This window comes from Octopus sinensis, linkage group LG14 (assembly GCF_006345805.1).
Source record: "Octopus sinensis linkage group LG14, ASM634580v1, whole genome shotgun sequence".
NCBI lineage: Eukaryota > Metazoa > Mollusca > Cephalopoda > Octopoda > Octopodidae > Octopus > Octopus sinensis.
The window spans coordinates 6917442-6936572 of record NC_043010.1 but is presented as its reverse complement, the minus strand read 5'-3'; the positions used below and the strand labels follow the sequence as shown (position 1 = coordinate 6936572).

Below are 19131 nucleotides of genomic sequence, written 5' to 3'. Positions count from 1 at the left end.
GATTATATATACACTTTAGATGAGTTGTAGTGCACCTGAGCACTGTACACAATGTTTTTATTATTATTATTAAAATTATTAAATTGTTTATTGCTCTGTTTCAGTATCATGTTACTTAACTGTTTTCTACACAAAATTTTCCCAGACCTTATTTGATCAGCAAGTAATACCAGACAAATATCTTTCACATTACACTTTACTGCCTGAATAAAATAAAAAAAATTTTTTTAAAAACCTAAAAGGTAATCTTGATAAACTAAGGGATGATCAGAGGGTGGAGGCATGTGATCAAATATCTACTCATTTAGGACAGGCCCAGTGTTAAACAACAATAACACTTGTTCATGCTTCTTAGATTTTTTATCTAATTTTTGTATTTTGAGAGTTTATATTGGAAATGCATTTTTGAAGTGACTACCTTTATATTTGTTTCATTCATGGTTTTTTTTCTTCTTTTCAAGTGAATCAAATCGATTCTAATACTTATGTTATTAGTCTTTGTTTTGTTTATTTTTTGTTGCTGAATCATTAATATATGGGGATACTCTTTACTCTTTTTTACTCTTTTACTTGTTTCAGTCATTTGACTGCAGCCATGCTGGAGCACCGCCTTTAGTCGAGCAAATCGACGCCGGTATTTATTCTTTGTAAGCCCAGTACTTATTCTATCGGTCTCTTTTGCCGAACCGCTAAGTGACAGGGACATAAACACACCAGCATCGGTTGTCAAGCAATGCTAGGGGGACAAACACACACACACAAACACACACACATACATATATATATATACGACAGGGTTCTTTCAGTTTCCGTCTACCAAATCCACTCACAAGGCATTGGTCAGCCCGAGGCTATAGCAGAAGACACTTGCCCAAGGTGCCATGCAGTGGGACTGAACCCAGAACCATGTGGTTGGTTAGCAAGCTACTTACCACACAGCCACTCCTGTACATAATCTTATACCAGTTGTTAAGCAGTGACAGACAAAAACAAACACTCACACACATGCACACAGTAGGTTTTAACATAGTTTCCCTCTACCAAATTCACTTACATAGCATTTCTCAACAGAAGACATTTTCCCAAGATGCTGTGCAGTGGGACTGAACCCACATCTAGTAGTTGTATGCCTGTGTCTATATTAAACAAGGATCGACTTATTTGAAGCCACGTAGACTAAAAGAAGAATGAGACAATAGAATTTTTATGATATGGTTCGAACTATAGCTTTGAGGCTGATATTCTAACTATTTGGTTTCTTCTTAAGTTTGATAAATGTCATTCTGTTGATTGCTGCACTGTCATAAAAGAATTTACCATTCAACTTTCAATACCATATCAATAATATCATATATTTACATTACTGCAACACAATCCAAGTAATGCTAATGTCTTTAAATATGTTTGCTAAAGCTATTATTTTGATTTCGGTAAGAAAATTGCGTTAGCTTTCAAATGGTCTATACATCATTTTATACATCGTTGGCAGTATAATTTTGACAAATCTACTATTAATTTTCTATTTGTTAGGATATATCTAAGGACTTCTTTCAACGGTAGTCTTATTTACTTTTCCTATTTGTATTTACACCAGTGCAAATACAAACATGTAGATTTATCATAGTATTATCATGATCAACACCCTTAGCTTTGTCATAGCTATTATTGCAGATTTTACACAATCATTTATTCATCAATGTGCAGCCTGAAAGAGTAGTTTCCATACATCAGAAGACGCTGATCTAAGCACATTGTGTGTTTAACTGCTCGCAGTAAAATTGCTGTAAACACTCAAACACCAATATCTTCCTTAGTTATTGAGTTTTATATTACTTTTTCTTATTAGCTAGTCAAGAGTGAAAGGCAGCGTCCATGGTCACTTTAGTCCTCTCAATACACACACACACATATATATATATATATATATGCACTGAAATATGAATATAATATATACATCATCATCATCATCATCATCATCGTTTAACGTCCGCTTTCCATGCTAGCATGGGTTGGACGGTTCAACTGGGGTCTGGGAAGCCAGAAGGCTGCACTAGGCTCCAGTCTGATCTGGCAGTGTTTCTACAGCTGGGTGCCCTTCCTAACGCCAACCACTCCGTGAGTGTATATATATATACAGTTATATATACATGTGTATATGTGTATGTGTGTGTGTGTGTGTGTGTACATGGATATACATACATGCATGTGTGTGTGAGATTGTGTATATATGTATATATATATATGCATATATGCATGTATGTGTGTATGTGTGTATGTATATATGTGTGTATGTATATATGTGTGTAATTTTAATCCAAACGGGAAAACAAAAAAACAACAACAATGGAACAATTACAGTATTATTATTAATAGGCGCTCAGGAAATGGAAGCAGGAGGGTATGACGTTTCGAGCGGAGCTCTTCGTCGGAAACATAAAGAAGGAAGAGAGAGGAAAGAAAGATCCCAAAGCGGGCAACAGGGATAGAGAAAAAAAACGACTGGTGTTTACGAGTTACACATGGTGAAAGGCGGAAGTTTACGATAACAAGAGCAAAGTAGGTTTTTAAAGGCAAAAGAGTGGAGACAAGGTTGGTAACGCAACAGATGTGTGTGTATGTGTGAGTGTGTACGTGTGCGTGTGTGTATGTGTGTGTGTGAGGCGAGATAAAAAAAACAAAAAATATATGTATGTGTTAGTGTGTGCGTCTGTGTGTAGGCGTGTGAGGTAGGGCGAGACAGTGGTCAGCATAGCAGACAAAGGTCAGTAGTAAGAAAAAGAAGGAAGGAGGAAGGGAGGGAGGGGAAGGGGTGGGGGCGTATGTTGCGTGCCAGCGTGTGTTGAGTAGTAGTGTGTGTGTGTGTCCAGTGTCGTGGTAGTATTAATGGCGAGTAGATTGAATGTGTGTAAGAGTAATGTATATATTTAAGCAATGTGTGTATATGTGTGCGCGTGTGTGTAACAAAAAGGGGGGGGTTAAGGAAAAAGGACTCCAGCTGAGGGGAAGATGGAAGAGTGGTCCCGCGGAGACGGGCGTGGGAAAACCCAACGACAAGCGACGGTCCCAGGAACGCGCATGAGGTCTCGTCGGGTCCAAGAGCGAGGTGCATGCGGCGCGTATGCGTGCGCGAACCGGCGCAAGCACGTGTGTGCACGTGCCTGCAAGTATGCGCGTAAGTATGTATGTGTGTGGATGTGTGAGTGTGTCTGTGTGTATGTCTGGGTGGCAGTGTGTCCGATGAATGTATGTGAGTATGTGTGTATATATGTGTGTGCATAGATGTATGTCCGTGTGTGTGTGTGTGTGTGTGTATGTGTATGAGTGTGCATGTATGTACGTGTGGGTGGGGGAAGTGTGTGTATGTGCATGTGTGTGCGCGTACATACAGGTGTGTGAGTGAGTGTGTGTGTGTGTATGTATGTGTGAGTGTGTATGTATGTGTGTGTAGGATGCATGTATGTGTATGGGTGTATGTATGCGGTGTGTATGTATGTATGTGTACGTGCGTGTGTGTGTGTGTATGCGTTCTTGTCATCTAAACAATACATACATACATGCATACATACATACATACATACATACATACATACATACATACATACATGTGTGTGTGTATGCGTGTAGGTGTGCGCGTGTGCATGCATGCATGCATACATACATACATGCATACATACATACATACATACATACATACATACATACATGCATACATACATACATACATACATACATGTGTGTGTGTATGCGTGTAGGTGTGCGCGTGTGCATGCATGCATGCATGTGCGTATGTGTGTGTGTGTGCATGTGTGTGGGTATATATGTATGTGCGTATATGTGTGTGTATGTGCGTACATGTGTGTGTGTGTATGCATGTGTGTGTATGTAGGTGTGTAGGCGTGTGTGTATAGGTGTATGTATGTAAGTATGTATGGGTGTGTCCGTGTATGTGTGTATGTATGTGTGTGTATGTAGGTGTGTGGGCGTGTGTATATGTGTGTGTATGTAGGTGTGTGGGCGTGTGTATATAGGTGTATGTATGTATGTCTGGGTGTGTCCGTGCATGTTTGTGTGTGTGTGTGTATGCATGTGTATGTAGGTGTGTGTGTACGTGTGTAATGTATGTGTGTATGCGTGTGTGTGCGTGTGTATGCGTGCGTGTGTGTATGTAGGTGCGTGTGTATGTGTGTGGGAGTGTAGGTGTGTGTGTGCGTGTGCGTGTTTATGTTGGTGTGTGCGTATGTGAGTGTGAGTGTATGGGTGTTTGTCATGCATGTGTGTGCGCGTGCAGGTGAGTGTGTGTGTAAGTATGTGTGTGTGTATGTTTGTGTGAGTGTGTATGTGTGTATGTCTGTGTGTATGTATGTGCGTATAGGAGTATGTAGGTATGTGTGTGTGTATGTGTATGGGTGTATGTATGTATGTGTGTGTGTGTGCATGTGTATAAGTATATGTGTGTGTGTGCGTATGTGTGTGTATGTCTATGTGGGTGTGTTTATGTATGTGTGTATGTATGTGTGTAGGCGTGTGTGTGTAGATGTATGTATGTATGGGTGTGTGTCTGTGTGTGTTTGTGTGTGTGTGTAGGTAGATGTGTGTGTCTGAGTGAGGGTATGGCTGTGTAGGTGTGTGTGTGTATGAATGTAAGTGTGTGTGTATACAAGTGTAATGTATGTATGTAGGTGTGTGTGTGTGTATGTGTACGTGTGCGTGTGTATGTGTGTGTGTGTATGCGTGTGAGTGTGAGTGTATGGGTGTATGTCTGTGTGTGTGTATGTCTGAAGTAGGTATGTGTGTGTATGTATGTATGTGTGTGTGTGCGCGGGTATGTGTGTGTGTGTGTATGTGTGTGTGTGAGTAGGTGTGCGTGTATGTATGTGGGTAGGGATGCATGCGAGTGTGTGGGTAAGTATGCATACATACGCACGCGCACATCCGAAGCAAGCCCACACACACGAAGCGCGCTCACGCACACAACGCACAAGCAGTACAACGCAAGCCCAAGGGGCCGACCAAGCCCCCAGCGCGCGCCATGGCGCGCGAGCGCAAAGGCCCTCGAACGCCCATGTACCTATCTATGTAGAGAGTCAGCATGCCATTTGTTATTTACTTTGACTCTGAGTTCAAATTACACTGAGGTAAGCTTTACTTTTTGATCCTTCAGAGATGGGAACTGATCCAGAGCTGGACTGGATACTTCGGAGTATCTCTTCCAGCTTTTTGTATTCCGATGCTGATGACTATTAGGACACTCGTGCTAAGTTGTATAGGTTTTCTCTCCAAGTTGTGAATCACTTTCTGGACACTTGATTGTGAACAAGGCAAAAAAAAAAAGAGTACTCAATACTAAGAAAAGAGCTATCTAGTGTAAGAACCATCTGAACATAATCGATGCTAGTGTCCCCTGACTGGCTCCTATGCTGGTGGCATGTATGTAAAAAGCACCATCTGAACGTGGTCAACGTCAGTACCACCTGAATGTCCTTTTACAGTGCTTAGAAAAACTGAAGGACTGCTGCAATAAGTGAATGAATCTGAGAGGGGAGTATGTTCAATAAAATCATAATTTACTGATCCTCCTGTATTTTCTTTTACCAAGAACTTTTCACCACCCACTCATTTATATATAAAAAAAAATAATAACAAAAACATTGTGTACAGTGCTCAGGTGCACTACAACTCATCTAAAGTGTATATATAATCAGGTGTAGTTTCGGCGGATTTCGGAAAGCATGAGGGCCTTAAAGGATGTAGTGTCATGGCAGTCAACAACTGACGCAGGCAGTTTGTTCCATGCTTCAGCAACTCTGAGCGTGAAAAAATGTTTCTGAAAGTCATGGGAGCTGTGTTGTTTTCTGACTTTGTAGGCATGTCCACGTGTGTTAGACACATGAAGATCAAAAAGGTGTTCAGTGCCACGTATATGTATATGTATGTGTGCATGTGTATGTGTGTGTGGTGTGTGTGTACATATACACATCAACATATCTACCTTTTTTATGTCACGTGCAAGAATATGCTTGACAGATCTCAGAGGTTAAAGATATCAATCAATTGTCACATAATAAAATCTTGAAATGATTACAATGTTGCTATAAATTTTCATTTTTAAAGACTATTCCTCGCAATTTAATGAGACATTAAATTAACCCCTCAAGAACTGGAGCCAATAACAAGCAATTTGCCAAAAGCATGATGAGAGATGGAAATCATCAATAAGTGATTCTGATTGTCATTCCATTTTTAAAATGTATAAAAATTCAATTTTGAAATATTATTGATTTTTTATGGTAATAATTTTTTGGCACCAAAAAGTATCATATTGAAGCATTAATTAGCATACCTAAAGATTTAACAAAGGTTTTCATTATGTCAGATTTATAAAATGCTGTTGTGAAGCAAGAGTGAATAACTTTTTTTCTTTAACCCTTTCATTGCCAACCCGGCTGAAACCGGCTCTGGCTCTGTAGTAAAAATGTCTTGTTTTCATAAGTTTTGAATTAAAAATCTTCCACCAAACCTTAGTCACAATTTATGTTCCTAACACTAGCTTAATGATAACCAGGTTATTTTACTAAATTCTTTGTCGTATTTAAAGGGATTGAAAGAAATACAGAGCATCTCAAAATAAATACAGTAACAAAAGGGTTAATGCCTAATTATTCTGCATTTTTTCCATTCCATTTAAAATTTATCCTACCTATCAATCGTTTTCTAAATCTATTTTTCAGTCCATTAATTGTTTGTTTCTCTGTTTGAAATCTTTTCTTATATTCTTCTGACTTCTATATATCTTCCCTGATCTTCCAGTATTACTATTCCTCTTTCTGATAAAATTTATTTACAATTCGAACGTAGCCGATGCCAGCACCGCCCCGACTGGCCTCTGTGCCGGTGGCACATAAAAAGCACCATCCGAACGTGGCCGTTGCCAGCGCCGCCTTGGCTGGCTTTCGTGCTGCTGGCACGTTAAAAGCTCCAACCGATCGTGGCCGATGCCGGAACCCCCCTGGCACCTGTGCAGGTGGCACGTAAAAAGCACCCACTACACTCATGGAGTGGTTGGTGTTAGGAAGGGCATCCAGCCGTAGAAACTCTGCCAGATCAGACTGGAGCCTGGAGCAGCCCCTGGCTTCCCAGACCCGGTCGAACCGTCCAACCCGTGCTAGTGCGGAAAACGGACGTTAAACGATGATGATGATGATGATGATGATGAATTCATTTTGTTGTTCTATGGAATACATAAGTATACTGTATATTATAAAATGCATAATGAACAGCACTCGTTACATACAGATACATATATTCTATTATCATCATCATTATTATCATTTTAACATCGATTCACTTTTCCCTCCTTGCATGGGTTGGAAACACAGGTGTGGCAAGATGCGGGTGTAGCAAGGCATAGTAAGGCACAGGTGTGACTATATGGCTAAAAAGTTTGCATTTCAACCACGTGGTTTTGATTTCAGTCCCACTGCATGGCACCTTGATGTTATCTTCTTCTATAGCCCTGGGTCAAACAAAGCTTTGCGAATGGATTTCATAGATGGGAATTGAAATAAGTTTGTGTATGTATGTGTGTGTGTGTGTGTATGTGTGTGTGTGTGTATGCATGTGTGCATGTGCTCGTGTGTATGTGTAGTTTAATAAAATGTTCTGAGTAACAAAAATTAATTGTTTTATTGTTGTTTACATTGATTTTTATTTATCTTATTTACTCTTTACTCTTTTACTCTTTTACTTGTTTCAGTCATTTGACTGCGGCCATGCTGGAGCACCGCCTTTAGTCAAGCCCGGGACTTATTCGTTGTAAGCCCAGTACTTATTCAATCGGTCTCTTTTGCCGAACCGCTAAGTGATGGGGACGTAAACACACCAGCATCAGTTGTCAAGCAATGCTAGAGGGACAAACACAGACACACAAACATATACACACACATACATATATATACATATATATGACAGGCTTCTTTCAGTTTCCGTCTACCAAATCCACTCACAAGGCTTTGTTCGGCCCGAGGCTATAGCAGAAGACACTTGGCCAAGATTCCACACAGTGGGACTGAACCCGGAACCATGTGGTTGGTTAGCAAGCCACTCCTGCGCCTATTTGGTTTGATTTCATTATTACAGTTTATACAACTTGATGCCAGTACAAACTAGTAGGTCCAGACTTCACTTAGTATGTGTTTTGATTAGCGAAGGGCATTGTGACACGTGAGGCCATTTATGTGTAAAGGACTAAAGAAAATATTACTTAGGTTGAAAACGGGTATAAGTCAAACTGCAAAAAATGTCCCACAACAAATTTGTCTGCCCCATGCATGGAAAAGTGAATGCTAAAATTATGATAATAAATTAGTAGAGAGTTCACTGAATTTTGTTATATTAATGTGGCCATTAGTAATACTATAGGGAGATTATAGAAGGATTTTAAAATGTAAGACATAGTGAGTTGAAAACTTTTAATCAACTGGGATAGACCAAGTAATTAGACAAAAAAATCTAATTATAAGAAGCAAATGAGATAACTCCTATAAGACCTATTGAGTAAATTTTTTTTTACAGTAGAAACAAGACAAACTGAAGGTTTGCATTTAGTTAGGTCAATGTATATTCTGAGTTCAAATTCATCTGAGGTTGACTTTCACTTTCATTTCCACGGGTTCGTTTAAGAACTGGAATCAATTTAATTGACACCAAATCTATGGCCTTCTCTCTGTCTTAGAAACCACTTTTATAAAACCGCCAATATGAGAACATTTTATTGAAGAGGTTGAGTCAAGTACATGAACATGAACGTCGAAATAAATATCAATGGAAATAGTAGTTGTGATGCCTGTGCCGGTGGCACATAAAAAGCACCATCTGAACGTTGCCAGCGCCGCCTTGGCTGGCTTCCGTGCCGCTGGCACGTTAAAAGCTCCAACCGATCGTGGCCGATGCCGGACCCCCCCTGGCACCTGTGCAGGTGGCACGTAAAAAGCACCCACTACACTCGCGGAGTGGTTGGCGTTAGGAAGGGCATCCAGCCATAGAAACTCTGCCAGATCAGACTGGAGCCTGGAGCAGCCCCTGGCTTCCCAGACCCCGGTCGAACCGTCCAACCCATGCTAGAGCGGAAAACGGACGTTAAACGATGATGATGATGAATGTGGCCATTATCAATGATTTATTATTTCTATTTAGTAGTCCTTGTACATCACCAATGACTTTACATCCATTCTCCTATATTTGTAGAAGTTGGATAGGTCTCTGGTATTTCCTTTCTTTAGTTGTCACCATCTTTTGTTATAAGTATCATACTGATTTTGTCTCCAAAACGAATACTTGCATATACATACACGTGCATGCATGTGTGTGTTTACATCCATATAGTCATATAACCCACATACATTTACATATAAATATGTATTTACTTATAAATATGTATGTGTGTGAATGTATTTGAATATACATATAAACTTATAAATACATAGGTAAATATACTCACGTACATAATCATATATTCATATATGTATATGCAAGTATATATACATACACACACACATACTCACAAACACAGATACCTCTCATAAAAGTACTTGTTTTATACTATTGATTTATCTCCTCAATATTGATGTATTTCATAAAACAGATAACAAGGATATTGTTAATAGCTGTACAAGAAATAGCACTAATTATTCATTTAGAATTGATATAGATATAGCGTATCTGTTAATTTTATGATAACTAGGACATTCATTTATATAGCACAATGATATTCATTTCACAAACATCCACAATACACACACAAACACGTGTGTGTGTGTACATATATGTATAAATGCATATATAACACATAAATACACAATTACTTTCATAAATATATATTGCATGTGTATATATGTAGACAGAGAGACAGACAGACGGACAAACAAATAATACATACATACATACATACATACATGCATGCACACAAGCATTTTCTTTTTATCATGGCTGCCTCCCCCTTTCTCGAGTATGGCCATTGCACGATGCTTTACTGTTACTGGTGCTGTGATCGAATGTGACTTTTTAGTCCAGCTAAAGATCCACAATGTCTTGTACAGAATTGGCAACTAAAACCTTTACTGGTAATAGCCAGCTGTAGTTGTAACTGGGCTTCATGTACCTTTGCATTTCGTTTAAGTCCTGCCGAATTACACTCTCTTCCACATGCCCGACAGATATGATTAGTATGGTGTGTTACACCACCACCAGTGGCCAGGTTGTCACTCATCTGTCTCGTTTTATGACTACGAAGATGACTCATGAGTCCAGCTTTACTGAGGCAGGGTCTTGCACAGACATTGCATGTCAGAATCAAAGGAAGACCCTTCCCTTCTGGAAGTGTAACAGCGATGCCCTTCCTGACATCCCTCCTTACTTTCTCATGTGCAACTCGAGATTTCTCAAACGTGGCTGTCCCCTCATGCACAATCCTTCTCCACCTGCTACGATCAATAGCTATGCCTTCCCATACATACATACATACATACATTCATGCATACATACATGTATGTATGTATATAAATGTTTTAAACTTTTTTATGAAGCTAAAACAATTCAAGTTAGAAATAATACAAAGCAATGGCTTGTACTTTTTACCATGTATTTCACTATTTCAGGGTTAGGACCCTTTTCGTCAGGAAATCTTTGGAGAAATGGTGCTGTGGGTTAACTTTACTGTTCTGTAGTTTGTGTGTGTAAATAGTTTTATTTATATAGCTCTATTTACTAAGATTATATATATATATATATATATATATATATATCGATGACAGTACCACCTGATTGGCACTCATGCCAGTGGAATGTTAAAAGCACATCTGAATGTAATCGTTGCCAGGGCCATGGATTGGTTTCCGTGCTGGTGGCACATGAAAAACAACATTTGAGCATGGTCATTGCCAGTGCCGCCAGACTGGCACCCATGCAGGTAGCACGTAAAAACACCTTTTGAGCATGAGCATGGTCATTGCCAGGCCTATCTGATATGCCAGTGGCACGTAAAAAGCACCCACTACACTCTTAGAGGGGTTGGTATTAGGAAGGGCATCCAGCTGTAGAAACTTTGCCAGACCAGATTGAATTTTACTTTTAGCGTACCAAAATACTAAACTGGCTTTTCTTAGCATATAATATTTATACTTAACCCACTTTTTGCTTGCATTTAAGTATTGTAGTCATTCTATCTCTTCACTTTGAATTCAAGCTTTGTGTTCATATAGATTTGAGATATATTGAATTTAACAATCAATCCAATATGGATCCATTTGTATTTTGTACCTTTCACTCTGTCTAAAACTGCTTACACAAGAGAAACGGTCTTTGGCCATATATGATGTAATCCTCAAATAAAGATGTGATATTCTCCATTCTTGTTCATTCTTGTTATATGCTCTGGATTTCTTCAAATTCTTCCATGTAATCTTTGGATTTACTTGTCACACCAGAGGAAATACTGTGAATGCTAATTCTACTCGGATCTATTGGTATCTGATTGTTTGATGTAGTGAATCGAGTTTGCTTAACACTGAGAGCTTACAAGATATCTGCCTGGATTTATTAATCTCTATTATTTGTTGTAACACACACACACACGTATGTGCGCATGAAGACAAAATTTCTTCACATTTTATGCACATACTTTACAAACAAAAGAAAACCTTTTATCCTCTTTTAATTTCACTCATTAGACTGTAGCCATTAGACTAAACCCATGAAGGGTTTAGTCAATCAACTCCACCCCAGCACTTACTTTTTTTTCAGTCTGATAGGCGCAGGAGTGGTTGTGTGGTAAGTTGCTTGTTTACCAACCACATGGTTCCGGGTTCAGTCCCACTGCATGGCATCTTGGGCAAGTGTCTTCTGCTATAGCCCCGGGCTGACCAATGCCTTGTGAGTGGATTTGGTAGACGGAAACTGAAAGAAGCCCGTCGTATATATGTATATATATATATGCATGTGTGTGTTTCTGTGTCTGTGTTTGTCCCTCTAGCATTGCTTGACAACCGATGCTGGTGTGTTTATGTCCCCGTTACTTAGCAGTTCAGCAAAAAGAGACCGATAGAATAAGTACTGGGCTTACAAAAGAATACGTCCCGGGGTCGAGTTGCTCAATTAAAGGCGGTGCTCCAGCATGGCCACAGTCAAATGACTGAAACAAGTAAAAGAGTAATACCAATTCTATTAGTCTCTTTTACCAAAAACTGCTATGTTATGGGGATCTAAACAAACCAACATCAGCTGTCGAGTAGTGTGGGTGGAGTAATCACAAATGCAAGGAAACACACACACATGTCTATGATGGACTTCCACAAACTTTCTATCAAAGAATTTCACTCACAAAGCATTTGTTGACCTCAGGTATAGCAGAAACCTGATACGCTGCACAGAAGAACTGAACCCCAAACCTCATGGCTGCAAAGCAAGCTTCTTATGCAGTCATTAATGTGCCTGTATTTCAATTAATGTTGAAAATAATTGAAAACATGGAGAAATGATTAATATTTTTCATTATTAAACTGGTGCTTGGAGTACAAACTTAATGTAAAATACTTACATAAAATTATATCAGGTTTAAATCTGAATAGTTTAAAATAAGTAATCTTGTATCGCAGAACTAAGAATTAGCCAGAAAAGTTGGTACCAAAAGTGTCAAAGACTTCTTTCCTTCAATCATTTTTTGACGTGAGTTAGTATTTACCATTCAACTTCCTTGGATTAACTGTAATAAGAATGTTAACAATGATGTTGATATTTTCTTGTTTTATTTTCCAGGTTCAACCTCCTACAAGCCCACTTTACACTCAAGTACAGGTAAGACATCATTACAAAAAATAACTGACGGCACCATTAAATAGTACCAAAACTCTCTACCAATTCCTGACAGAAACATTAATTCCAGAAGTGTCACAAGTTGAATAACAGATGCAATTTATTGTAACCATTCCATATGTTCTGCTTAACTCCTGGAACTCCTGATTATGAAGAATTGTCAAATTCTTTGCTCAAGACCATTTTCTGTTCTATGTGAGAAAGAATAAAAAAAGAAAAATTAATATACAAACCCCCCCACTTGGCTGTGGAACTCTAATATATCAAACAATTTTGAAATGTTTATTAAAGAAGTCAATAAATGTTAAGTTACATATCACGGAAATTCTCATAAAACAAATGCGATATTAGCAACCCAACAGTTGACCAAATACGGTATTCACAGATAACTGAGGAAAAAAAAGGAAAAAAAGATATTTTTACTAGCTCTCAAAACTATTCCAATTTATTTAAATTATTCATAATGCCATAAATTGTATCAAATTTTACCACTTCATTAAAATAACTAAACACTTTAAAAAAATCATGAAAAAAATATATAATGAAAGATTCCAAATATTATATTAAGGGACTCATTTTGTTCAAAAAAAGGTGTATGTATATATGTATGTAAGTATAAATGTATACATGTATGCATATATATGTATATGTGTGCATATGTGTGTGTTGCATGTGCTGTGTGTGTGTGTTTTGTGTGTGTATGCACATGTTTGGATATATATTTCATGTATGTGTGAATATATGTCTGTATGTATATGAATATATGAATATATCAATATATATCTAAATATATGTATAAGAATATGCATAAATGCATACATAGGTGTATATATATACACATACATAAGATGTATTTATATTTCTCTCTCTCTTTCTCTCTCTCTCTCTCTCTCCCTTTCTCTCACACACTGAAATATATATATGTATATATAGACATATATGTGTATATATGTAAAAATATATAAATAAAAATATATATGTATATGTATTTATATATATATATATATATATATATATATTTGTATGTATGTGTGTATGTATGTACACATAGACACATTCATACACAGACAAATGTTACTTTCTTCTTGGGATCTTTAAAATTCATTCTATTCAGTGTGTATAAAAAAAGCCCCACCCTCATGAAATATAATGGGCCTTTCTCCCAGGTGACAAGATGTCGTACAAAAAAACTGAAAAAATTATATCTTTATAAACGTTGTTTGTTTTGTTTTGTTTTTGTTTTTTTTTCGTTTTGACTATATATCTATATATATATGTATGTATATATGTATATATGTATATATATATAATTATATATATACATATATATAATGTATATATATATACATATATATAATATATATATATAATATTATATATATATATATATATATATATATATATATATATATATATGTATATATATATACATTTATACATATATATATATAAAAAATCATTTTCCATTGTTGTTATGTAGTAATCCATGATAATTGTGAAATCATAAAATGATATCATTTTTAGCTTGAGATAATTTGCTATATTGTTTTGATATCATTAAAAAATGCAACTGTTGAAGATGTGTCTTTAATACAGATTTATTAATAATTCAAATTCATTTCAGCAAAGAGTTATGTACTGCTGTTTTTCATATACACTGCTGTTTATCCCAAACAAAGGTTGTTCTATGTACATTTATTTATATTTATACTAAAGCTGTTTTATATTTTTTTAAAAATCAAAACCAAATCATTGACTTTTATTCATGAAACAAAGAATCGTTTTCAATGTAGTATATCTTCATTTATTCATTAGATATTATATGTATACATATAACTTCACTTCCTGCTTTTAACCAGACAACCCACTCTGTCACTCTCATTTACTTTTTCCTTCTCTATCTATCTATCTATCTATCTATCTATCTATCTATCTATCTATCTATCTATCTATCTCTTTTTTTCTTTTTTAGCCTTCTCCAAGTATCACTATATACAGAAAGAAAGTATGAATAAATTATTATATATAAAGAAATAAACATATGTAGATGAAATGTATATTCGTATATCTTTATGTATATGCATGACCAATTAAGTGAGCATATATACGCACATATATATAAACATACATAAACATACACATACCCACATGCACACATACACACAAACAACCATAAATGTAATGAATGCAGAATTATAAATCTAGGTAGTGTGAGGGCTTCTCTGCATATATGTGTACATATACACACTTACACACATATAGTTATGTTTATATGTGTATATCTTTATGTGCTTATGTATATGTGTGTGTGTATATATACACACATATATATATACAGCCACACATATTTATATATGTATGTATATATGTGTGTGTGTATGTGTATATATATATTTATCTATCTATATATATAAATATGTATGTGTGTATATATATATATATATATATATATTATATATGCATTTTCATAGATATGAGCTCATCTATTTTGATGTAGTATTATATATATTATTAATTTGTGTTCTTAAATGTTTTGCCAATGTTATCCTAGAGCATTTGTTTTCATATTTTATAGCAAAGGAACTCCTATTGGCTGAAAAATATACATTTTGTATTGCTTTTCTCACTCTCTCATTCTTTATGTCTCTATCTGTCACTGTTTCCATGTCTCCCTCTTTCTCTCTGTCTGCCTCTCTCTCTCTCTTTCTCTCTCTCTCTCTCTCAGTACATCTCTTTTTTTTTATCTACTGATGACCTCTAAACAATTATTTATATGTGACGTTTATCAAATTATTTTAGGCAAGACTTTAATTCATTTTTTTTTTTTGTAAATCTCACATACATTGATAACAAATTTATATAACTTCAGAAGCGTTTTATTGTTTCCTATATATATTTAATTATCATGTGGCAGATAAAACAAATGAAGAAAAGATTTTGAAAAATAGACGTTTGAAAGTAAAGCAAAAACAGTAAAAAAAAAATAGGAAGAAGAAAATGATGATAAAATTTCAAAGATTCAGAAAAATCAAATTTGTTTTCTTCTTGTATATTTACACACACACACACACGCACACACACACGCACACACACACGCACACACACTCAACACTTTTTTTCAATTTTTGTAGAAATAATTAAATAATTGATCTTATGATCTAAGATTCAAATATTCCTTTTATTCTAATTATATTACATTTGTTTTATTTATTTACCTATTATATATATATTTATTTGTCACAATCTGACGACGAAGCCGTCTCAGAAATTATTCTTGCTTAATACCATCATTGTGTTGAAAACTGGAATTTTATTTTTTAATTCAAACTGAGGCTGGGTTTAATTCAAGCCAGACAGATTTTTATCTGTTTTTATGGTAAAGAGAAAAAAAAAATGAAAAGATTTATGACTTTGAATTAGTTTATCTTCTCCATTCCCCATGCAATTAAGGTGAATTTCTGTTTTGTTGTTCTTATTTTTATGTGAAAACATATTAGAATGTAAACACTTTCTCAGCTACACTCCACAAATCACAGATGTATAACTGAGGTATACAATTAATGTAATCTGCAACACACATATACATACATATACAAACCTACACACCCAGCACAAAACACATATGTATTTGCATTTATAGTTATATTTATCTGTTTACCTATCTCTGCATATATATGTCTATACACACACACACACATTCTTTAATTTTCGCTAATTACCTCAAGAAATCAATTCAAAACATTCTTTTGTCTGAAATCAGTTAACCCAACCCTGCAGATATTTTAAGAAAAAATTTTGATTTTTGTTTCACTGTTGCTGCTAATGCCCTAATGAAAGACATGATCGTCACACTTTATTTTACTTCATGCATCCTCAACTGCTCCTGTAAATCTGAAGAGTAGTACCTGGATTAGATAATCTATATCACACACACACTCATATAATATATATATATATATATATATATATGTACACACACACATATATTTTCTTTGTAGTTTCAGCTCAGACCTGTGGCCATGCTAGAGCACTATATATATATATATATATATATATATCAATATATGTATATACACATCATATATAAACATATGATATATATATATATGTAAGTATATATATAGAATGGTTGTATACTGTCAATCTAACGTGAATGTGACAGTAGGGGGTTACACCACCGCTGTTTAGCCCTAGGAAGCATTGACACTTTCTGATGGCTCCGACACATTTTTCCTGTGTCCTTATATACATTTACGAAGGGGAGACAAACACCCCCAGCAGCCAGGCCTGCATCTAGAGACACGCATGCTTCAGGATCATATATATATATATATCTCATATACACATATGTATGTATGTATGCATGCATGCATGTATGTATGTATGTATGTATGTATGTATATGTATGTATGTATGTATGTATGTATGTATGTATGTATGTATGTACGTATGCATGTGCACACACACACACACACACACACACACACACACATACAAATGTATATTAGGCAACTCCATTCCATTTCAGGTTGTGTTTACCTCTTCAGTTTTTTTCTTCTTTTTTTTTGTGTAGAACAATAAGGATTCAAAGGAAATTCAATGAAACTATTTCAAATTTATTGACCTTCAACATTTATCTAAGAAAACTTCATTTGTTTCACGTTGCAGTTGCTTATGCTTTCAATTCTTGATATAAGGAACAATGTAATTGATTTCTAGGAATAATGTCGGTTCAATGAAGTTTAAGACATTATCAACTTAATACAGGGCATCGTTCCAAATATTAACAGGTTCCCATCTCACTGAAATTAAATTGTTATATATTCTGGAAGTTACAGAAAAAAGATAATCACAAATAATTTTTGTGTTTTTGTTAATGTTTTAAGAAAATGGATTCAATATTTGTAGTTTTTGTTTATTTTTGCTTACATATATGTGTAGTTATTATTATGTATTTGTATGTGAGCTCTTGTGTGTGTGTATGTATTCGTGTGAGCTTTTGAAATGAGTAGCGGGCTATATAAATTTGCAATTGTTCAATGAGTGATGAAATTCTTCCAAGAAAAAACAAAAAGGAAGAAAATTAAAACTGTTATAATGATTTTTTATTACTAAAATTTCACCACCGCCACCACCACCACCATCGCTACTACTACTACTACTACTACTACTACTACTACTACTACTACTACTACTACTACTACTACTACTACTACTACTACTACTACTACTACTACTACTGCTGCTACTACTGATGATGATGATAAATAATATCTGTTAGAAATGCATAACTCAAAAACTAAAGAATCTGTTTCAATCTCTCTCTCTCTCTCTCTCTCTCTCTCTACCCCCTTCCATATACACAAACATGTACATGCACATATATAAGCAAGAATGGATATATATAATACATATATTTGTTTATGTGTCATACTAATATCATCCATACATGTTTCCAAACAATATATCATAATGCATTTTCATTTATATCTGGCAAGATACATTTTGTAAGGTAATAGGAACCAAGCAATCATCTATAAAGACAAAGTAAACAAAGTAAAAAAACACTAGTTTTGATAGAAAATTAGATTTGATTCACAATAACTATAGGAATTATTGCTTGTATTTAAATTACTTTGTGTAAAATTAAATAAACGTCAAACATAATATGTAATGATTTCATTCCAAAATGTTTGTAGTTAACCTGGAAGCACTTTTCTGAAACTTAAATTTTTAAATATAAACCAGAATTAAATTTTCTACTGCAACTAAATAGTTCTTTAAATATTACAAATTCCAATACCCAAAACTTGGAATCTAATCTAATTCCAATCCTATCTTCTAAACAGAAACTTAATCAATATATCCATAAACACAATCATAACTGTATTTCTGTTCCTTACTATAATTCTAATTTCAGCTTTTATTTTTAAAACTAAGTAATTTGAATACTATTTATACTGTTCATACTTCTCCCTTAATGTACAAGTAATGTACACACACACACACACATTATTCTTATACAAGATTGTTATCGAATGTGACTTTGAAGTTTATAAGAATGATAAATTGTACTCTACAAAAGTATAGAGTAACCCATCAGATTAATGTAAAAATTTTTCATAAAAACAAACATTTATATATATATATATATATATATATATGTGTGTGTGTGTGTGTGTGTGTATAAATATGTATATATATACATTCATATACATATATGTATTTAAATGTATATGTATACATACATATACATTAATATACATA

At 35.2% G+C, this 19131-nt stretch overlaps 1 protein-coding gene across 1 annotated transcript in view; it reads left to right on the top strand.

The window, feature by feature from the left end:
* LOC115218748 (protocadherin beta-15-like) overlaps positions 1 to 13555 on the top strand; it is a 139811-nt gene extending 126256 nt beyond the window's left edge. Inside the window, exon 3 of the mRNA XM_029788658.2 lies at positions 12808 to 13555. Within this exon, the coding sequence (XP_029644518.1) occupies positions 12808 to 12870 (63 nt within the window). The 3' untranslated portion in view covers positions 12871 to 13555. The remainder of the gene's footprint in view (positions 1 to 12807) is intronic.
* The last annotated feature ends 5576 nt before the right edge of the window (positions 13556 to 19131 follow it).